The 23,436-nt window shown below is 56.2% G+C and overlaps 1 protein-coding gene across 1 annotated transcript in view; it reads right to left on the bottom strand.

The window, feature by feature from the left end:
- The window catches only part of SDK1 (sidekick cell adhesion molecule 1), an 860,571-nt gene that overhangs the window by 26,836 nt on the left and 810,299 nt on the right, over positions 1-23,436 (bottom strand). The window contains exons 38-42 of the mRNA XM_032394092.1: positions 19,547-19,662; positions 17,483-17,669; positions 15,761-15,898; positions 9,770-9,931; positions 8,811-8,936 (exon numbers count right to left, since the gene is read on the bottom strand). Of these exons, the coding sequence (XP_032249983.1) occupies positions 8,811-8,936; positions 9,770-9,931; positions 15,761-15,898; positions 17,483-17,669; positions 19,547-19,662 (729 nt within the window). The remainder of the gene's footprint in view (positions 1-8,810; positions 8,937-9,769; positions 9,932-15,760; positions 15,899-17,482; positions 17,670-19,546; positions 19,663-23,436) is intronic.

Genomic DNA, 23,436 nt, shown 5'->3' with positions numbered 1-23,436 from the left:
CGACGGTGAATTTTATCTTGTGTATTTTTTGCCACGATAAACATATATATCGAATTTATCTAAACCCTGACATGTAGGAAAACATTCATAAGGTTGAAATTAAAGCCAGGAAGTTGAGATGAAGAGAGACAGAAGCCAATAGGTCTGATTCTGAGGCGTCCACCAACAGGGCCAAGGAAACGTACCCAACCTCTCGGCCTCAACTGCAGGATGGCGATGACAAAGATATCTAAATCACAGATCCGTTTCGAGGGTTAAACAAGGTGCTATTTATAAAGTGCTTATAAGTGCTGTACACAGAGGAGACAGTGCACGGCACGAGTACGTATAAGCCCGATCTCGAAGGAGGTGCTTTGGAAAAAAGTGGGCTCAGTGCCCAAAATGTTCATTTGAAGTACTGATCCATCATGAATTATAATTTCTTTTACAGGCACAGGTAGGTGATCTTTTAAAAAGAGCAGGAGATCGGGAGAGGACAGGCATGTGTGAATATGCATGCACACGCACGGACAGGTTTCTGGGGAGCCGAGGGTTATCTGGCACCAACCTTATCACGCACCTCGGAACACCAGATATACTCAAGTGGATTAGCCCAACAGTACACAGAAAGGAAATTGCTAGTGTATAAGTCTGTATTTGCATAGGATTTAGAGTTTGCACCGATTAAGTCCTTACAGCCACAGGTTAATGAAGGAGCGGATGTGAATGAGATTTTAAAGGTACGAATCTCTGCACATGCAGAAAAAGAGCACAACGATTATTTATTTCTAAACAGTCACAGTTACACTCATTTCTCACCAAGGTACCCATTACCACTAGTAATGTCAAAATGGCAAACTATATCTTCAAGTCTCCCCCCTCCGGCCCTAACAGATTGAGGTTTGCACACGGAATGATTGCTGTCTAAGATGTTCATTCGGAGTTTTGCACAAGAATGATCGGGGAATAACGGGCACAGAGAGTGCATTTTCTCTGCACAAGCCACTCCCTGTGCCTCGGGAGACCCCGTGGCCCCGTTCTCCCCTCCACTGCCTCCCACCCATCCACACACTCATTCCACAGATACTGAAGTGCTCACTTTTTGCTTGGGCCCTGTTCCACCCATTGGGGAATCAGGTGAGATTTCTGTTCAGATGAGCAATTCATAGTCTAAGGGTAGGGGGTGGAGGCAGATCAATGAGGTCATTCCTCCCTTTCAGACTCCTCTTGACCTCACTCCTGCACTCCAGCAAGAGATGCTTGCTTCCACCAATGGACTTTCTGAGCACTCCTTCGCATTTACCTGTCCACATCACTGGGCCCTCGAGTTTTCAAGAGTTCAATAAATATCTATTGATGTGACCCATCTTCCCATCCATCCATCTCCCCTCCCTCCCTCCCTCCTTTCCTTCCTTCCATCTCCCTATCCACCCATCGCCCCATCCATCCATCTCCCCTTCCTTCCTTCCTTCCTTTCCTTCCATCCATCTCCCCATCCACCCATCCATCCACCTCCCCATCCATCCACCTCCCCTTCCTTCCTTCCTTTCATCTCCCTATCCACCCATCTCCCCATCCATCCATCTCCCTTTCCTTCCTTCCTTCCTTCCATCCATCTCCCCATCCATCCATCATCCATCCATCTCCCTGTCCATCCATCTCCTCTTCCTTCCTTCCTTCCTTCCTTCCATCTATCCATCTCCCCATCCATCCATCCACCCACTTACCCTTCCTTCCTTCCTTCTATCCATCTGTCCATAATCTACCCCATCCATCCATCTATCCATGTATCTCCATAGCCCTTTGCAGGGCCTAGCACAAGCAGGCTTCTAGTAAATACCCACCACCACCATTTTATTTAGCACTTACTATGAGCAAGTCACTATTCTAAGAGCTTTAAATGTTGACTCAATTGTGCAGTGTTTTTCCTCTAAGAAGGCTGACAAGGGGCGCCTGGATGGCTTAGTCAGTTGAGCATCCGACTCTTGATTTCGGCTCAGGTCATGATGTCAGGGTCATGATATCAAGCCCCTCGGCGGGCTCTGTGCTGTGCAGAGTCTGCTTGAGATTCTCTCTCTCCCTCCCTCTACCCCTCTCCCATCTCTCTCTCTCTCAAATAAATAAAATCTTAAAAAAAATAAAAGGGTAGATAATTTTATGATGTAAAAGAGACTAAAAAAAAATATAGACTCTTTTAAAATAAATGTTGCTTAAACCATTGTAATTAAGGGACTAAGCATGAGAGGTATTCTCAGACTGTTCTGAGTGGGTCTGAACTCTTCTGGAGTAGGTTCTCTGAGTGTCTTTTGCATTAATGTTTCTGTAATGCTTTCCTGCTACCAAAGAAAAAAAAGTATTTCCTCTTCCTCTGCCGTCACCTAAAGGCCACATTTTATTTTAAGTGCTCTGTCATAGCTCCAGGAATTGTGTGAATTAAAAAAAATTTTTTTTTTAAATATTGATATAGAATCTCAACACAGAACAATTTATTTAGTGATCCGTTTACACTGAAAAATGTTGGGGGAGAGAGAGTCATAGCAAGAGAATTTCCTTCTGAGCTAACAGAAGAAAATGTTTTCGTTTTTGTTTTGCTAATTTTTCCTTGCCAAAATTAGTGCACTTGGCATTTTAGATGTCGCTTGTCATTCACTGGGCGATCTGTCTACACTAACATTTCCATCGTGGTCCTGAGTGGGTAAGAAAAGCCGGTCAGCTGTTGAAGCGTCCACTCTGTCTCCACCGCGGATTGCTTTTCTCATTTGTATTATGCTGCTAAATATCTCAATAAATCAATGATGGAGAAAAGTATCTCTCCAAATTAGGGGGAAAATAACATTACAGAACTATTAGCTATAATGAGGTTTGTGCAACTGATTTTCCACGCACTGGGATAATCCCCAGCGCCAGATTCCCATCTCAATCAACACGTGGGAGGCACGCAAGCCTTTGCATGTTCTACGGGCTGCTCTGGGGATCCGACTCAGCCAGCCCTCAGACCCCAGGTGAGGCTCGCCCCCCGCCGGGAGGCTCAGAGAACCCCAGCCAGGCTTCCCATCCCCATTCGGGGAGCTCCTACATCACCCTCCTGGGAAATCTAGGACGGGCTGGAAGAGAAGAGTCGAAATGTCTTCCAAAGCCGCATCCCTGACTGCCGGATGCCCAGTGCAAAGTCCCTTGCTGGCCCCACAGCTTTGAATGTCCTGGTTGGCCTTCAGGCTGGCCACCTCCTGATGTCTGTGGGAGGGAGGGTCCAGGGTGGGGAGTGAGCCCAAATCACATCTGTGTGTGGGGCCTGCCCCCCCGTCCCCATTCCTGGACGCTTGAGGGTACACCTGCCTGGACTCTCGCTTCCCCCTGCAAGGCAAGCCGGTGGGCTACTGCTGAGAGATGAACTTTGCACATGTTCCTAAAGGGATCCCAGTGATCACACACCCCAAGTCCCACCGGCCTCAGGGGAGGTGATGAGAAGCCACACACAGTCTGGCTCCTCAGCAGTTGGGTGTTTCTTTAAAGAATGTGAGCTCTTTGCTTTGTCTTCCCTGCCTTCTCTCTGCCCTAAACACGGGGAAGAGGCTGATAGTAAAGGTCCTTGAAAAAAGAACCCTTTTGGGGCATCTGGGTGGCTCAGTCATTAAGCGTCTGCCTTCTGCTCAGGTCATGATGCCAGGGTCCTGGGATCAAGCCCCGCATCGGGCTCCCTGCTCGGCGGGAAGCCTGCTTCTCCCTCTCCCACTCCCCCTGCTTGTGTTCCCTCTCTCGCTGTGTCTCTCTGTCAAATAAATAAATAAAATCTTTTTAAAAAAAAAAAAAAGAAAGAACTGTTTTCCCACCTAAATAGGCTTCACGGCCTCAGAGCGGACCTGCCCACAGCCGACAGAACGCGTCAGTTCCCATCTTACAGCCCTCGCCTCTCCCCCACCCGGCGGTAGGAGGCACATCGCTCCCAGACCATGTCCTAATAAACCTGGAAACATGAACACCTCTCTTCCGAATTGAGATGGAGCCTGGCTCGGGCACATCTGCGGGTCGCTCAATTTATCCCTCCAACGCCCGGAACCGAGCTGCGTGCCGCAGGTACTCAGACAGACGCCAGGCCGACACAAAAGTTTGATTTCACGGACAATTAAACAGGGTCTCCAGGCTGAATGAAACTGTCACTCACGGGCCCCAGATTTCTGGTTCCACTAACCAACGACGTGACTGTCAGCTTGCAGCTCGGAGAGAAGGGAGGCCTGTCAGCTGTTTGTTTCTTAAACACTGCCTTTTCTCTTTGCGGCGGTGGTCAGTCTCAGTCCGAAATCTAACTGAAGCACGTGGGGCTCAAACACGAGGCTAAACACCTTTGAGGATAAAAAAAAATCAACTTTTATCTAATCTGGCTGAAGGCAGGAGACAGATGAGGTGAAGGCCTAGAAGCAAAGGATGTGCGTGCCCCGAAGACGGCCGGCGTGGGCGGGTGTGAGGAGGGTCGCCAGGCCCGGGAGGGTCGGACCTGCAGCAGCGGCCCGCCTGCCGCATTTGCCGACTTGGGGATTTCCACGGATTTTAAACCTTTGGAAAAAGGCTGATTTTCTTCTTTGTTCAACCGAAAAGTCCCAGGGCCGAAGACCAAAAATGAACAGAATGAGCGGGGAGGGAGCTGGGAGACGCGGACGCGGGTTTGGGGGGGCTCGCGATCAGGGCCGGGGACTGGGCCCTGTCCTCCAGCTGACTAGCTCTCAGCTCTGGGCTAACGACACTGTTTGTGAAAAAGGCCGCCTGCACCGGGTACGTCCTAAATATGAATTTCATGGCTGCTTCGGAGAGGAAAATACATTTATGGTTCCTTTATGCCATTCCAGTGTATTGTGTAAATATGTAAATTCGGTTTCGTGATCTACACAATAAAATGCCTTGGGATAATTTGTGTAAATAAATCATCTGCATAAGCCCACTGCCTTCCAGGGAACTTGGCGACACTGACTCGGAGGAAACGTACGCACAACCAGAGACATGCATCTTTGGCGAGGCTGCTCTTGGGTCCGCGCCCACTGACCGTCCTTCCCAGGAATAAAGAGTCTGTGTTCCAGCCCGAGATGCTAATCTCATAGCTGCTGCTGGGTTGTCTGCACGTCAGGGCAGCAATGGGGCGATCCCGCAGAATTTGCAAGGGGTTACGGTGAGGATGCAGAAGAGGAAGGGGTTGCATTGCCACCTGTCCCCACCTGCCCCCACCTGCCCCAGCCCACTGGCCACCTCGTGGCACCAGCCACCAAGCTGACGAGCTGCCTGCCTCCCGGGTGCAAGATGGAGATTTGGCTGGGTGGGAAGACGGCAGGCCGAGCAGACGCAGGGGGCTCTGGGGGCCACCTAGTGCAAAGTGGCTCAGGCTCCCCAGACACCCTGTGGCAAGGGACCCGCGGGTGCCAGATGGACTCCGCCAAAAATAGGGCCTCCTCATGAAAACCTGGGCCCATCTCCCAGACCCCCGCTCCCTTCAAAATACTCGCCTGTCTGGAGAAAGTCTTGCCAGAGAGCTTTGGTGGAGAAAATAAGATAGAGCGTTTAATGTTTTGTGTAATGAGGCCTGTAATAGATGACAGCTGAGATCCAAAGCCCTAAGGCACCAGCAAGGTGTTTAAATATTGACAATCCATAAAAGCATTTCATTTGCCTCTGAGTTGCTGCGGGCCTGCGTCACGGGAGGGAGGAGGCACCCTTCTGCGGGGAGACGGCGAGCCCCGCGGCCGCTCTGGTTTGCTCCACGATCTGAAAGGGGACCACGGTCTCAGAACAGAGCGGAGGCAAATCATCGCTCATTGAATAAAACAGCGTCTTGCAGGTCAGCATCCTGTCACGTCTTAGTCCCCGGGGGCCGGTTTCCTCTTTGCGGCACCAACTGGCGGAGCTCGGGGTCCTGCTGATCTCAGGAGGCATCCGGCCAGCCGAGGCCCTCGGGGCGCGGTGCGAGACCTGGGCCGGTGTCCCAGGTAGCTCATCCTCACACCGTCGTCCGGACTCCCCAAAGCTGCCCTTCTTCCAACAGGCCACCTGCTTCCTTCCTTACGGTGGATGGATGCGATTCTGATGACCCAATGAGAAGCCCAAGAATCAATACTTTCTCTTTGCTCAGAAAGTGCCGGAATGTGCTCTCCACTGCTAGGATTCCGAGCCCACACACCCGTGTGTGGCCGCTGACGTGGTCCATTCCCCACGGCTGATCTCTGACACGAAGATGCTCCTTCCAAAGATGCGCTGTTGCACTTGATTGATCAGGATGCCATCCGTGGGATACATGTATATATATTTTTTTTAAATCTTAAGCTGAGCTTTTGATTTTGAGGTAATTGTAAATAGAACCGCATGCAGTTATGGGAAATGATGCAGAGAGAAACCGAGTGTCCTTTAACTGGTGTCCGCCAACGGGATCATCTTGCAAAACAGTAGCAGAGCATGGCAGCCGGGAAGTGTCGCTGACACGGAGCGTTCCCGTCACCCCAGGGACCCCACTGCGGTCCTCACAGCCACGCATCAGGGGGGCGGGTCTTAACACTAGTCGGGAGCAAGCCCTCGGCAGAAGGAGAGGAGTTGGCAGGGGTCCTCTGTGTGTGCGTGTCCTCTAGCGCAAGGCCTCTTACCTTTCCTTGGGGCCACAGCCCCCTTTGGCAATCTGCTGACTCGAAGGGACACCTTCTCGGGATGGCTTTAGATGCATAAAATGTGAGGGGAAGGCAGTTCTGCCCTAAAGCCTGCAGGAACCTAGAGGTGACTGGAGATTCCCGGCAGCCCCGTCTCCCAGGTCTGTGGTCCGTGTGGGTCACACGTGGTTTTCGTTGGGTTACGTGTTGGCCTACGTGGTTCTCTGGAAGACGGGGTGCACAGACTTGGGTTTCAGGGAGCACCGCGATGCCAGGGCCACACTGGGTGACAAGGCCCACGCAGCATTCGGACGACAAGGGCAGCCCTGTTGGGAGGCCCCACGCGGCCGGGATGGATGGGAAGCAGAGTGATTTCTGTTGCTCGCAACTCCACAGGTTCTGCAGCTACGTACGTGGTCTCTTACCTACCGTGGGGGGTTGAATTGTGTCCCCTCAAAATTCACGCATTCAAGGTCTGATCCGCCATGTCTCAGCGTGTGACCTTATTTGGAAATAGGGTCTTTGCGGATGTAGTTAGTCAAGACGAGGTCTTGAGGGGAGGCCCTAACCCAGTATGACTGGTGTCCTCATAAAAAGGAGGCATTTGGGCACAGGGAGAGGCAGGGATGGGGGTGACGCCTCCACAAGCCAAGGAACGCCCAAGACTGAGGGCAAACCACTCGGGAGAGAGGGAGACAGGCCCGCACAGACCCTCCCTCACACCTCAGAGGACCCACCCTGCCACGCCCTGCCCTTGGACGCCCAGCCTCCGGGCGGAGGCAGGACACGCACGTGGGTGAAGCTGCCCAGTGTGGGGTCCATGGTTACCGCAGTCACAGTAAACAAACACACCTGTGTTTATGAGGGAAGGAAATGCTGAATTTCAGTTAGGAGTCAGTGATGTCCAGGGATCTCCCAGAGTCTCTCAGGAGCCCCTTGCTGGGCCTGAAAGCGCACAAAGCAAGCTTTGCAATGAATGCTCTCCCTAGATTTGGGGAGAAAAGCGTCGAGTTGCTTCCTTGGGGTCAGTGCGGCCTCCGCGGCCCTTGGCTGGGCCCAGATCTCACCGGGCCCGTATTCAAAGCTCCTGCAGTCTCGGAAAGTGCTGGGGAATCGATGTCCTCAGCAGACAGCCTGCTGTGTGCTCTCGGGGCCGCCTGATTTCAGAGGGACGGGGCAGGGACCCAGTGGCCGCAGAAGGCCCGTACCGATTTGTGAGCCCCGCTTCCAGAACGGACTGAGTGCCTTGCTCAACCACAAGCTCCTAGGACCCCTCGGGCTGACGCGCTGAACGTGCTAATGCTTGAGCCAAAGAACTTTTCATATCACCTTTAACGGATGCTGTTTTGTCTCAGGCACCAGATTGTCTACTTAGGAGTTACTAGGAGGTGCTTGTAACTAGTGATCTCTCAAAAGCAGTTTGGTGGGCAGTCTGTCTGACTCAGTGACGAGTATGACACGGCGGGCCTTCCTCTCGGCCCAGCGGCTCCTGAACTGTCCAACTACGGTGATGCCCAGCGCCGTGGGCAGGCTCTGGTGGTGGGCTTTCGGGCAGGCAGCCCCGCACACCGTGGATTTTCATGCTCAGATAGTCACGATTAGATGTGCCACCCTCTGAAGGTCACGGAGGACGTGCGCAGTATTCTCTGCATTTCGTGACACCCCCTAGCTCCCAGGAGTAATAGCCGGCTCATTGCAGAACTAGATTTTCCAATAAGGCCCATGCTTAGTTATTACCGTTGAATGGGAGGAAGGGAGCGAAAACCCTCTTAGGACAGACAGGGTAGAGAATGGACCTCAGACCTCATTCTCAGGAGCCTAAAGATGGGATGATGTGTGGGCCTCACTGTGAACAAGAATCTTCATCGTGATCAGAAAGGAGCAGGACTCTGTCTGGGTGCAAAGATGAAGAGCCCAAAATGAGCCTCTAGAAACACTCTTGGATCCTACTGATGAGTTGGAAGTATCTGCAAGTGTCCCTAAGTTTGCATGTACTTGTTTCTGAGGATGACAATGACCACACCCCTAGGGATGCATACTGTGGTGAAACATGGAGAATCTAGGCCCGCAAGGTGACGAAGGAGAGGGAGAGACGCACATAACGTTTCATCGAGTTGCCCTCATCTCTGTATCGTTAGGGAAAGGCTGAGAGGAGGCTGAGGGCTCTGACTCTCAGACTCTCGGCTTGGCAGGTGCTGCAGCCCCGCCCCTTACCTGAGGGCCTGGCCTCGATGACGTAGCCGGTGGTGGGCGTCCTGCCCGCGTTTCCCTCGATCCACTGCAGGGTCAGTTCAGAGGCGGATTTGGTGACCAAGACATCTCTGGGGGACCCCGGGGAGCCTGTGGGATAAAAGAGACAGGGGCGGGTAGAGACTGGCACTCGGGAGGCTCCTCATCCCACAGGTGGGGCCAGCCCTGCCCAGGCTCAGTCTACTCCTCCAGGCAGGTGGCTTAGCCTTGCCCGGTCACACTCTGCTCATCCCAGACGTGGGAAGGCTACACTGGCCTCATGGGTTGGCCAGACGTGAACAGAGATGAGCCAGGCAACGGGCCCAGGACTGCGCCTGGCACGCAGTGGGCCCTCTGGGAACCTGGATTCTGCCACTCTCACCTTGCCAAGGATTTAAAAAAAAATGCCAAAATAGTTTAAGTGGGAAGCTACAGGGCTCCTCGGCATGATGTGAGCACTTCAAAATTTCTTGTGTACCTTATTTCAAAAACTGCACTTGTGGGGGGAATCTGGGTAGCACAATTGTTGGGCAGCTGACTCTTGTTTTCGGCTCAGGTCATGATCTCAGAGTCGTGAGGTCGAGCCCTAAGTCGGGCTCCACGCTCAATGGTGAGTCTGCTTGGGTTTCTCTCTCGCTCTCCCTCTGCCCCCCACAAAAATAAATAAATAAACCTTTAAAAAACTCACTTGTTTTCTCCTAAGCTTTTCCAGAAAACAGCCCCAAACGTTACATGTTTAACACCTAAGAACTTGCTCATCTCTGTTTAACAAGCCCGTCCGGGGAAGTTGGTGCTAGCACGTGCTTTTGCAGACACCCATGCTGCCAGAAGGCTTCTGCGTTTCTGCCCGCTCTGGGTGGGCCACAGCCGCTTGGCCTGCGGCGGGGACGGGCCCCTGACTGGCACGGCCCCGGGCACGGGGCCCTTGGCGGAGCTCCACTTACCCTCGGCTGGCCCGGCCGTGACATTGGCTTGCAGCTCGGGCCCGTAGGCAATGGTCCGCGCCTGCACGCGGAAGAAGTAGGTGACTCCCTTGGTGAGATCGCGCACCTTCAGCCAGCGCTGCCCGTTCCCCTTCACGTCCACCGTCACCACCTTGCTCACCCCTGCAACCACCGAGAGCAAAGGCCGGGAGGGGGCCGGGGTCAGAAGAGCCATGGCATCACCTACTTCGCCGTGACGACAGCGATGAAGTCCCCGGCTCGCTAAGGAAGTATTTCTTACAATTGGGAGGAGTTTAAGTGGTGGTAATAGGCAATTTTCAACACAGATAAGTGTAATGAGTGTTCGAGTCTGATACGTGGTGCTGGCAAAGGGAAGAGCCAGCCTCACGGTGCGACGCCGGGAGGTGGCCCACGCGTCCTGCCTCGTGCGGGGAGGCCCCCCCGTCCTCCCGCGCCCGGGTCAGGCCCCCCTCCCGCGGGCTCTGAGCTGCACCAGGCTCTGTGTCGCTTGCGTAGGTGACCTGGAGCTTCCCGACTCCAGAGAAGAGAACAGGGAAGAAGATGCAGGAGATTTCATTTCAGCTACAAGATGGGCTTCCCCCTAGAGGGGTCTCCAGCCCGACTGGGTTGCCCAACCTGTGGCCTAAAGGCCCCCAAACCACTCATGAGAACGTGATCCTTGGACCCTGAAGCAGGACAAAGAAAGACCATCACTGCAAATATCGATGCCCCGATTCGGAGAACTATGAGGACAGACAACAGTTCGCTTACATAAACGAAGTGAACGTGTGGTTGGTTGTATTACATGGAAGGAGAAAACTAAGATTTAACATTTGGGGGGAAGACGCATGGTGAAAATTATACAAATGCAGCATTTTCCAGGACAGAACTGGGGCTCTCTGGTTAAATAAGTTTGAAGATGTTGTGCCCTCACCTCGCATGGCTCAAGAAAGGGGTTTCAGGATGACGGTTTGCATGCACAAAGACCATCATCAGCAAACAGATGGGGTCTTCTTCAATATAAAGTTATTCTGGATAGCAACCCTCTTTTTTTTAATTAAAAAATGCCTTCCTTTTCCCCAGAGCAGAAACAAACCCATGTACAGATTTTGTGAATTCCATCCCACTAGGAGGTAGAGCTAGTCCGACCTCCCCTGCATCTCAACTATGTCAGAATCTTATTTATTTAGTCAATTTTTAAACCGTGCCCTGCACTACAAAGCCCTGGGGTGCAATCACATAAAATACTACCGTTTAAAACATTTAAAAAAACATAAAAGTAAAATCCGTTCCCCCAGAATGTGGCTCAGGCTCCGCGTGGCTTGGTTCTCTCCACCGTGACCAGGGGACTGGCCCAGGGAGGTGAGGGATGAGCCAGGCCCGTCTTCTCGATGGAGTGACCCCGGGGCCTGCTGGCAGGGGGAGGCTGCCGGGCTCTCTGCTCCCTTGGCCTGGGCCGATGAGCGGCTGGCCGGCCCGGAGTCTGCCCGCGTGTAACCCAGGCGCCGCCCAGGGCTAGCAGAATCACTACCGGGCGACATCACCGTTTTACAGCTTCTCCCCAGCTTGACCACGCACATGTGTATAAGCACACATGTCATGTCTTCGGCAATCCTCACAAGAGGGCCGGCCGGCATTACTGCAGAGTTCACATGATGCTAGCCCCCCAGGAAAGATGACTGATGTTTTCACTACATTTGTAACTCCATCTCTGGGAAACGTAGAGGTTCTCTGAGGCATCAGGAAGAACTGGAAATCGTTCAGAGACCCACTTGCTACTTTCATGATTCCCTGTTGGAAATCTGGAGCCAACGTGAAGGGGGCAGGGGTTGGGTTTCTCTAAGAGACCCCCACTCTAGAGGTTTGCACACTGAGCAGGTTGGCCGGCCGCTGCCCTAGGGGAGGGGACACAACGAAGACTTCTTGGAGCCACAAGAGGAGCCCCCCCATCCCGCCCACCCCTCGAGAGACGGATCTGGGTGTGGAGGTGGGACAGCGAGGGCTGGACGAGCCCGCCGGAAATGCTGGGCAGTCACACCTCAGCAAGGCACAGGACGATGCGCTGCGTTTGTCCATCACTGCCTTCTGTTCAGCCCCCATGGCCTCATCCCTGAGCGTCTGGTCCCTTCACTATATAACAGCACACACCGTCCTACGTGCAACTGAAAGTTCCCCTCGCCAGCCCCAGGTCAAAACGCCCCAAAGGGCCTACATGCAGAGAGAGTCCACGGCAAGTCTCTCCTGCTCCGAGCTTCTGCCCTTTCCTGGCCTGTGTTCTCTTCGGGGCTGGAAGGGGTCAGGACTAGTGTCCTCTGTCGGGCCAAGCCAGGGGCTCTGGCAGATGCCGTCAGACCAGGCAGGCACACGGTGGGATCCTGCAAAGTGACACTGATGTTAGAGGTGAGCAGGGACACCCCCAGAAGGTCACAGGGTCAACCAGGGCAGGGCTGGTGAGTCTGCTCCTCAGGAAGAGGCTATGTGCTGGTGGCCAGAGAAGCGGGAGGATGTGGGAAGGACATGGGGGACCCATGGCCGGCCTCACCCCCGGCTGGAGCGGGGACAATGCTGCTTCGGGATGAGGTCTGCAGTTGAAACGAAGGACCCTCTGACTCGCGGAGAGCCTGGAGCTCAGCGGCAGCTTCAATGTTTCCCGTCACCAGCCCCAGGCCTGGATCAGCCGCGCGACGATGAGCAGGAATCAGTGAGTCTGGGATGCGCCCAAGCCACCAACACGGTCCAAGTTTGGGGGTCTGGACGGTTTGCTCTAAGCGGCAGGGGACCTGAGGAAGCTGTGCGCCCTGAGAGTCTGGAGAAATGCATAAGGTGCTGAGCAAAAGCACTTTCTCCTGCCCTGATTTCAAAGCGTATCACGCTCACTGCCGAAGCCAGGAAGATCCAGGTGGGCAGAACCAGCCCTCCCGACAGACAGAAGAGATGATGCCGGTGACGGGCGAGAGGCGAAATGGTGTCACCGAGTGACCCCACCTGTTGTCACTCCAGGGGGAACGGGAAGAACAGGTGGCCATGAAACGCTTCAATGACCGCTCCACATGCTTCTCTCCATGGCGTTCCTGGCGTGTTTACTTGCAGAAACGCAAGTGCTCCAGATGTTTCCCACCGCGGTGGCTCTCGAATCAGCCTGCCCAGGTTCAAACCCCACGCGCGTCCGCATTCCCCACCTGCAGCCCCGGGCGGCCGTCTCAAGGGCTCGAAGCCCCATTTCTTGTGAGACGTGAGTAAAAGCGGCCCCCACACCGCGCAGCCTGTGAGGACGCGGACGAGTGTGCGTAGGTGCTTCGCACGGGCCTGGTCTGTAGAGAGCTGCGTCATCCCACCTACGATCGCGGACATGCACGTGGGGCCGTGCTTACAGGGAGCACCAAGGAAGCCGCGTGTCAGCTGCGCATGAGGCACCGGAGTGTCTCACTGCGTTGTGTGAATGATGCCACGGTTCCCGTGGTCACGGGACCACACCCCCGACCGCACCAGGGAAACCGCATGCAGGATTATGTCCCTGGAAGGTGCGGTGAGGCCGTGGGGACAGACGCCTGGCAAGCCAGCAGGACTCCTGGACGTCGGGACCACGGAGCGCGGGGGGTGAAGAAGCAGGGCCGCCGTGGCCCACCACCAGTCAGGGACGATGGCCATGGTCTTGCTTCGACAGCAAGTGCTTTTTACAAGACCAGGGGAGCCGGCCTGGACGCCAGGCCCAGAGGTGCCCGCCACGGAGTTTCTAGAGATTCTACAAACCCTTTCCTGCACTTATCTGAGGAAGCACGGGAAGACTCACTGTCTCGATGAGGAGGGACTCCAAGGTCGCTCGGGACCGCCAATCCTGGCAATCCTTCCTCCGTGCGTGGCTAACAGCGTCTGCAGCGTGGGCTCCCGGAACCCGCGTGTGCGCACGTGTGTGCACGCCTGGCAGTGTGCACAGATGGCACCGGGCAGCGGACGGACGGTGCCCAGGGGCGCTCTGCGCTTTGTGCATGCGGAACGAGCACTCACAGATGCCTGGCTCCTTCTGGGCCTGTGCTGCAGGGACCCCAACCCCGCCGCGCCCCGACCCCCTGGTCCCCAGACAGGCACCCGGTCCTGAAGAGAACACGGCAGCAGGACAGCCGGTGCCGCGCCCTCCACCATTTCCCGAACTCTGCGCCTGCCCGACCTCTGCGGGTATTTGCCAAAGCGTGTCAATGTCTGAGACCCTTTCTTCCTGCACAGTTTTACATCTCTGATTTGGGATTGATGATGCAAACGTATTGGGCCGCGGTTTACTGCAAGCATTTTTTCTTTGCTAGCACTTCATAAAATAACAATGAATCTTACAGTTAATAATGGCATTTTAGATTCAATGACATAAAATCTAGTGCTTAAATTTTCTTCCAATCAACCCCGTTTTACTTGAATGTACTTATTTTAAAAGGAAACTTTTATCACGGCTTTAAATGGAGTGCCAGTATTATTTGATGTGTTGGTTATATTTTTCCGTCCTAGACATTAAATAATCTATAATGTTTACAGTCTGGCTGTGTGTCCTACCAGGGGAGCCTGCCCTGGGCTTGTCCCCCTTCTCTGACATGGTGTTGGGCACATGGTGGGTGAGGAAGAATGTCTATGGAGCCCTCCAAGAGCACGTCAGCTGTGAGTGGGGAGGAGGGACGGGTAAGCGAGAAATTACCCCAGCGCCAGAGGGATAACCCAGCAGGGGCGGAGCAGTGCTGCCGAGTGGCCCAGCCCACGCACACTCCCGTCACTGCCCCCTCCCCACGCGGTGCACAGTCTCCCCTGCAAACGCACGCAGCCCCTGTCCCCACTTCTCACCCCCAGGCCCCTAGCTCCAAGCCCCTTGCCAGGTGCCGCGGTCGCCGCTGGTCTCCCCAGGCCCAAACCTCTGTGCCGGGCCGCAACCCCTTCTCCCCAGAAGCTTCTGTATCTTCTCTTCCCATCGATAATTCATCTTCATGCCTTTGTCACTGTGTCTCTCAGGCTCCTCTGTGTGTAAACATTTCTGCTGCTCTTCTTGGAGGGTCTGTGCTTCTTCTGATTGATCCTTGGAAGTGTGGAGCTGATCAATAAATCTTTTCATTCCATGGCGTTGAGACTGTGGTTGTAGCCAGAGAGGCCCTGGTCTGTGTGAGCCAGACCCTCTCAGGGCCCTGCAGCCACGGCCCTTGTGACCTGGCCCTTGTGACCCGGCCCTGGTGACCCAGCTCTCGTGACCCGGCCCTGGTGACCTGACCCTGGTGACCCGACCCTGGTGACCTGGCCCTCGTGACCTGGCCCTCATAACCCTGCCCTGGTGACCTGGCCTTTGTGACCTGGCCTGCCGCTCTCGCACGACCTCCTCCCCACTCCTCAGGCTTGGCCTCAGGACCCCGAGCCCGACCCTGAGCGGCCCATGCGCTGCTGAACTTCCCCAGGGCTGGGGGCTCGGCACGCCTAGGTCCTCGAGACACTGGTCACCATCACATCGTGGATTGTTTGTGGGCGTGTTGCTTCTCTCCTTGCTGGAATACAGACTCACGGATTCAGGGAAGCAAGGATCGTGATGAACAGTTCGGTGAAGGTCCCTGCTTCCCTGGATCTATAGACTCCAGCATCTAGAACAGCACTTGGCATGCAGCAGGAGCTTAATAAAGACTCGAGGGAATGAATGCATGAAGGGTGTCACTAGAGAAATCTCTGAGGACGCTGGACGGTCACCACCTCTCCTAGGATGCCCATGGAACATGATGGGCCTACGTTCTCTGTGTGGTTCTAACAAGTGGTGCCCACAGGACACAGCAGAAACAGGAGAGAAATGTCTTGGGTCAAAGGGAGAAAGGTCAAAGAGTGTCCTGTTGCAAGCCGGCCGGGGGAGGGCTGTGTTGGAGCCCAGGGCGCGGACCTTCTGGTCCTGGCCCCGCGATGGCTCACAGGCCTCTTGCGGACTGGGGAGTGGCTTGCGCGCCCGTGAGGTTGGCTTTCCCTGCTGCCCCCCTCGGGCCTCACCTTGGACGGGTGCTAAGGGCTCGTAGACCACTCGGTAGCCCTGCAGGACGCCGTTGGCCGCCGCCGGTTCGCCCCACGAGACATTAAGCGTGGTAGAGGTTATTTCTGAGAACGCCAAAAAGCTGGGGGTCCCAGGAGCTGGAGGAACAGAGCGTAATGGGACTTTCAGTCAAGCTCCTTTATGGATCATTTACGTACACGTCTATGCCTCCACATCGAATAAAAGTGTTATTAGATGTTATTTTCAACTCAGTAAAAGTCTCCATGCTCTGGGATGAAAGAAGATTTATTGACTGTCTCTGAACTTGCCCAGATCCATCAGACACCTGGACCCTCTCGAGAAGAGCAGAGAAAACGATGGGGTTTAAACACAAAGGAGCCTGAAAGACGCAGTGACAAAGGCACAAAGATGAATAACTGATAGAGGCGAAGAATGAAAGGCGGACGGCTTCATTTCCCAGCGCGGAACCCTGCTGGAGGCCCCGCCCCCTCTCCTCCCTGGCCTGTGGGTATGTGTGGGAGGCCCTCTTGGGCTCCACCTGGGGCTGGAGAGAGGGGGCCCCAGCGAGCCACCCTGGGTGGGAGAAGCTGCCTGTGGCCGTGGAGGGCCAGGCATGTGGTCAGGGAGCAGAGCCTGCTCACCGCCCCCTGGCCTGGGCTCCGTGTGGGGGTCGGTGCCCGGGACTGACCCCCGGAATCAGCACCATGCGTCCTCCCAGCTGTGCTCCCTTCAGTCACCCCGTGACCTGCCAGGTGCCTGGTGCCCTGGGGAGGAACAGGTGACCCAGCTAGGATTCCAGAAACGGCCCCTCCCCAGCTGCTGGATGAGGCCCCCGGGAAGCTGCCCTTGCAAGCTGGTCAGTCATCTTGTGGGAAGGACGCATGATGCTAGGGAGTCCCCGTCCCCAGGAGATGAAGCACCTAGGGGGGTTCACTGGTTGAACCCACTGACTTCCCGGGAGCCCTGAGCGAGACAGATCTCCCTGGCTTTCCTGGCTTTGCACTTCCTGGGTCCCATGAACGAAGTGCCTCTCAGAGATCCCCAGGACCAGTGCTAAGCTGCATTCCCTGGGAATTCCTGACCACCTCCTAAGTTCTCCAGGCTGCTGGGAAGCTGAGAGGCACAGGAGAGTGAGCCTCGTGCTGGAAACACTCCGTGTGTGGGGGGGGGGGCGGCAGGCAGGGTGACGTCTGGTCTCGCAGTGCTCTTGGGCCTGGCTGGTGGCAAGAGTCTGAGAGGCGGTGGCGAGCCGTTCCGTGTGGTCTGTGACCCCAGAAACCCGGGAAGTGCCCGATACTGTGGCCTGGACTCCATGCACAGGTGCTCGTCCCCCAGGGGTGTGGACATGCCGGGGCCAAGACCCCAGTAAGAAGCTCCCTGAGGGAACTGGAAGGAGGCCTGGGTGCAGATGCAGAGCCCGCCTGCCCTCCGCGACCCTGGAGCGTCTACGCTCACAGCCACCTCGTGGGTACCGGGGGCCGCCACGCAGCAGGCTGAGGCCAGGCCCTGGGGGAAGCGAGTGAATCGGACCCAGGCCTCTGCAGGAATGGCTCGGCACACGACGGGGTGGGACAGGGCAGGCTGAGCAGTGAGCTGTGGGGACAGAGAGCAGGGCCCGCTTGTTCAGCTGGGCTCACGGGCGACTGCAGGGCCACCAGGCCTGTGGCTGGCAGAGGGGGCCCAGCAGAAGACTGTGGGGAGGAAACACGCCGCTCTCCTACCGGCCTGATGCGTGCGCCCCTGCCTGGGGTCGCTCTGCGGCCCGTCCCCGGCGGCGTTGAAGGCGGAGACGCTGACCAGGTACGGGGTGTGGCTGGTCAGGTTCTTCAGCTTCACCACCGTCTCCGGCAGGAACAGCACCTTCATCTTCTCCGTTTCGTTCTGGCTGTCTGCCTCCCAGTAGTAAACCTGTTGGGAAGAGCCAGAGGTCAGAGGCGGGCCGTGGGGACGGGGTGGCAGCCCCGTTTCAGAGCTCGTTCAGGGGAGGTGGCCCAGCCAGTGCAGGGTGAGGCGGGACTGTGGGCCCGAGCACGAAGCCCCTGGGTCAGGCCCCGCTGCGGCTGGGAAGGCCGAGAGCCGGGGGGAGGGAAGTCAGTGCGGGGGGGAGGGGGGTCCTCGGCTGCTAATACAGTTTGGGAAGCCAATAATCTGCATTTCTGAGTTGTTCTTCTGGAATTTGGGCTTTGCCTAACAGAACACGGAACGTGGCACTTTCCTCCAGCTCCCTGTGAATGCCTTTTCCTTTCCAGAGCTTGGTGCTTTGATTTACGGCCTCTGTCCTGTCCCTCAGTCTTCTGGACAGAAGGAGACCGACCCTATCCACCCCTGCTCCAGCCTGTGCAGAGAACCCGGGCCTCTGCCCTGCGCTCCCACGGCAGGCCGACACGTGAGTCTTCAATCCACGGGGCACCAAAAATAACCCGGGGAAGAACCACGTCGGGCTCAGCACTGTGGGGGAAGGCCCTGTGCTTCTCCCAGATTTATTTCCCCTCACCCAGCTTTTATGTGCTCGTGGACGGGCTGGAGGAGGTTTCCAGGATCACTTCCCTGGACAGCGGGCCGAGGACGGCCGCCCCGCCCCAGTGCCAGCCGGGCTGCCCTAAGACAGCACCCACCCGTGGACCCACCTTGGCTCCGTGGGCCGCAACCCAGCCAGGCCATTCATGCAGAGAGCCGGGGCCCGCTTCCCACCTCCCGCGGGGGCCCTCCGTCCAGCACCGCTGGCATGTACCCGGACCGTGAGCACAGCTGACCTGCGCCGGCCAGACGCGGTCCAGCTTCTGTTCTCCCGACTGCACAGCCGATCCTGCGCTTGCACAGGCCTTACTAACTTGAGATCAATATCCAAGTTCAATGTCTTTATCATTAAGGAAATTAGAAAACGTATTTTGGACATACATAAATAGCATCTTGCCTCCAAGCTCACAAGACTTCCCACTAGCTCATTAATCACTGTAACAGCCCTGCTGCGGAGGAAGGTATTTATTTTCATAAAACACCGACAAAAATCATTTTTAAATGGGCATTTAATTGGCCCAATAGTCATCAGGGCAGGCTGGCCGCAGAAGCTGATGACCGCCCGTCCTGGGCCTGCAGCAGGAGAGGCATTCAGGGGGAGTTTGCCGGGGACAGCCCGGTTTAGCTGGTCCTTCTGAGTTCTCTGCACGGAAGTGGCCTTGCAGACGGGCGTGGGGGGCTTCCTGCCCCCCCAGATGAACCCACTCTGGGTAATCACTCAACGGCCCGCTGCCTTTCTTTGGCCCCATCTCCGGAATGGTTAACTAATGTGAAATCGTAAGATTTTAGTGTGGTGGTTCTCAAAGTGGGCTTCCTAGGAACCACACCCCTGGGGGAACTTGTTAGAAATGCAAATTCTTGGGCCCCTCCAGCCCGGACCTCACGAAATATTCAATAGAAACCCAAGGGCAGAGCTGGGCTGGAGAGCCTGTTCTCTTCAGCCCGCTCTGTTTTATTGTCAGCAGAGATACTGGAGGCCCCCAGAGCGGGTGCAGGGGCAGAAAGGGGTCCTGGCCGGGCCTGGGAGGGACGGAATCCTGGGCACCAGGCCCCCACCCCCAGGCCGGGAGGCAAGGTCAGGCTAAGCCCGCTCCAGCCGCTCAGTATCGCCCGTGGCTCTCCGGGCAGACGGTCGGCTGTCTGCCGGCAGGACATGGAGTGTGGCCGGGGTTCCAGCAAAGCCCTCGGGAACTCTGGGGATCGAGGCCACTTATCCCGGCCTACAGGTGACCTGGAAGGAAGAGCCAAACCATGCGAGAGAGCATTGCCTTGTAGCCCTGGATGTTCCCGTTCTGGCTCTCCGGGGGCGGCGGGTCCCACATGACCTCCAGCTGGCTGGCCGTGAGCGGGGTCACCTGGACGTTCTGCGGAGCCATGGCCGGGGCTGGGGAGAGAGCAGTGCAGGACAGGAGCTGAGGTGTCTGTGGACACGTGCAGGGCCCCTAGCTGAGAGCCTACCCCGGGCCATCCAACCTCTATGCCAGGGAGCCCTGCAAACCCTTCCTGGAACCACGTTTAGAGATGCGTAAAATAGTCTGCAGAATTACAAAGAAAACAGATTCTATTGAGACACGGTTGGCAGAGTGTTCAAAAACAAAGGTATGATGCGGTCATCCGCGGGCCTCGCGAGTGGGACGCGAGGTGGTGCTGGCAGGCTGGTCTAAGGGCTACATGACGTCAAGGTGTGACGCGTGCAGGAGGATCTGAGGTCTCAGCACCAACCGGGACTCGACGGGACGTCTGGGGGCCTGCCGCTGAGTGGGCAGCAGGTCCTGCTGGCCCCACGGGGCGTGTTCCCACGTTCGCAGTGGAGCGAGGCACTGCGTTTTGGATGGAACGTGGAGGAAATAAGGCATCTGTGTGCCCATGCCAGGAATCTCATGGGGAGGAGCCCCGTTCCCTGGGGCTGCAGACGCCGGGCTGATCCCCCAACGGGGTCAGGAGCACAGACGGCACCACTCCCTGTGGCCCTGCCCCGAGGCCCCTCACGGCTCCAACTCTGAGGACCTGGTCATCCCGCCCCGAGGGCCACACTGTGCTCGGAGAGGTGGGGAGGACACTGCGGCCGTCGGCTCAGCAGGCGGCCCTTGGGAAGCCGGGCGAGAGCACGTGTGCACACGCAGAACATGTCTCCTCTGCGTGCGCCAGCCCCGCGCCGTCTCTGAATTCCTCGCCCGGCACCCGTGCATGATGGGCTGCTCTCTGCCTCCTGGGAGCTACTCCCTTCCCCTGCCCCCCTGTGCGCGCCCCCACGGGTCTGTGCTGGGCTGGACCCCGGAGCCCCGGGAGCTGTCTGGGGGCCTCGGCCTGCGGGCCCAGGAGCGTTTCCAGGCTGTGCGCAGAGACGACACAGCCACTGTCCGAGGGCGACGGCCCCGCACACCGGCTCTCGGGAGAGAACGACCTTTGAGAGTCACCCCTTCCCCTCCCTCCCCCCAAAGCAGAATAAAATAGTAATTAACACCCACTCAGCCTGACACCGACTATTTATTTTGTTCTAACTGTGTGGCTCCCGTATGATCACTGCCCACCCTGCCGTTAATGGAAATGTTAATAACCGACACCAGGTTGTTGTGACAGATGCTCGGCCTCATTATCAGAAATTCTTATTTACCGCTCCATTAAACAACAGAATCACACAAAAAAACAATTCAATCAAAACTAACTGGAGGAATTTTAACAGCCACATTAATAACCCAAAGCATAAATAAAGTTAATGTCTTGCATGTTTGCCATCGGTAACTCTACCGCAAAATTACTGTCGTACAATTAGAACGTGAAAGGCGAAACTGAGCAAGGCCATGACCCCGGCAGTCGGTTAGAACCGTCTGTGCGTGGTGCCCCACCCCCACCCCACCCCACCCCACCCCCACCCCAGGGTTTCCTTCCCAAACCCCGGGCCCGAGACTGTTTTCTGGACACGGAGGTCCACAGAAACTGGGGCTCCCGGGGACTCGAGGCGGCTCCCGGAATTCAGGGGCCACGTGCCTCTTGGCCGGGGTCGTCACGCGCTGGACAAAACCCGTTGGTCCCGTGCAGGTGCCGAGCTGCTCTGATGTGCCCACCAGCTATCCCGCAGCACAGAGCTTTTGTGCCATAAAAATGCTGCAGGGAACAAGGACATTTTTGGTGACGACACCAGCAGAGAAGAGAGAAATGTGTGCAAACAGAGAGCAGAGCGTGTCGGTTTTGAGATGCATTTTCTTGGCTCCTGAAAGCGTCTGGGTCTCCACGCCAGCAGGATGACCCGATTTAGGGAGGCAATGCCATTTACAGCCCCAAATACAGTACTTGTTGGTCATGGCGCATGTGCGGGGGGCACGGACGGAATGTCTGACGAGCCCTTGCTCGCGCCCGTGACGTACAGTAAACATGGGTGTCAGCCTGGGATGCTTTCGTCACATGCATGAAATTGGCGTTAAAGAGCATTTTCGCACAGCTGCCTCTGACATGTGCTGAGACATGGATTGCCCACAAGCAGCCCTGAGAGGTGGCTTGCAAAGGTGATGCCCGGCGTCAGGGCTGATGATGCCACCATGCCCCAGGGAGCCAGTCCTCGGTGGGGTGGCTCCTGCCATCCTGGCCACAGAGCCGCCAGAGACAGAGCCCACCGGAGCAGTAACAGAGGAACTTCGGGGCCTTTAGAAGCACCCTGCCCCTGAAGATTTCTGGAATCTTCTGGGATTCTGGCTGATTGCACAGGGAGGCCCTGCACACAAGCCCCATGGAGCAGGAAGGGCAGCACTTCGTCCTTCTCACCCGACCCCCCGGGGCAGACGCACTGCCCCGACCTGGCCGGCCAGCAGCAGCCGGGTCAACGAGCAGCTGCCGGAACAACATGGCTATGCCTGGCTCCGTCTTAATTTGCTGGAGAGCAGAGAGCCCTGGCTCATGGCCCCCTAAGCCCGTGCCCACCAGGCCCCGAGCGGACCTGGCCACTCCTCAGTCCTGAGCTGCAGACCCTCCCTCGTCAGCATTTAAGAGCTTCCGCTCCAAGGTGAGGTCACTGGACAGGCCCCGTGTGCTCACACCACGGAAAGAAAGAGACAACAGGCCTGGAAAGATTTCTGGTAGATGAGCGCACGCTTGGGAGAGTCAGGGAAGGTTTTGTGTGCTGCAGAAAATAACTCTGCAGACTCACTCACTCACTCGAACTACCCACTGCCTCTGTGGGAGGGTCGTCGGTCCGGCCTGGGGAAGTCTCCCTCCTCAAGGGGCCCACATGTCCCCCCGCTAGCCCCAGCGTGGTCGATGACAGCAGAGCAGGAGTCACACATGGGCAGGAGTGACCCAGGCCACCTCCCGGCAGAAGCTTCCAGAGGGTCCCCGGCCGGCTACCTCCTCTTTCCTCACTACCACCTGAGCAGCAGTTCCCACGCGGGGGCTGAGCCCTCAGTCTGTGTCTTGGAGAGGAGATGACGGGGAGCAGGAGGGACCCAGCTGGCCGAGGAGGACGGGGAATGTGAGAAATTACCGCTGGTGATTAAGCCGCTGGGACTTCGGCGGCTGGTTGTCACCACAGCGTATAATGTGCTGACATTTTCCTGAATATCGACCGGGCCCTAGGCTTGGCGCTGAGGGGTGGGTGGACACAAAGACGCGGCAACACGTAACAAGAGAGAGAAATCACAGTAATCATGATACAGGGTGTGATGTGAGGACAGATTCAAAGGGCCATGAGAAGTCATTTCTGGCCAGGGACATGGGGTCTTTCCTGGAAAAGAGTATCCTTCAATAACGGGGAGGATTCAACATGTGACAATGGGCCAGGGAAGTGAGGGCCACGTACGAGGCTGGAACAGGAAGAGCAACAGGGTGGGGTATCTGCTGGGGTCACATCGGACAGATGGTCATCGAGGTGCCGGAGCCACCTGGGGCCGTGCTGGGCATCTGCCAGTGCTAAACCATGCTAGGCCATATCAGACCATCTAGATCATGCTAAGTCATGCTAGGTCATGGTAAGCCATGTTAGATCATATTAGGCCATGCTAAGGTCATGCTAGGCCATGCTAGGTCATGCTACATCATGCTAGGCCATGCTAGGCTATGCTAGGCCATGTTAGATTATGCTAGGCCATGTTAAACCATGCTAGGCCATGCTAGGGGATGCTAGGCCATGTTAGACCATTCTAGATCATGCTAGGTCATCCTAGGCCAT

The sequence above is a fragment of the Phoca vitulina genome, unplaced genomic scaffold (genome assembly GCF_004348235.1).
Source record: "Phoca vitulina isolate PV1807 unplaced genomic scaffold, GSC_HSeal_1.0 scaffold79, whole genome shotgun sequence".
Lineage (NCBI taxonomy): Eukaryota > Metazoa > Chordata > Mammalia > Carnivora > Phocidae > Phoca > Phoca vitulina.
Note: the sequence above shows the minus strand (reverse complement) of the source record. Positions and strands in the feature narration are given on the sequence as shown.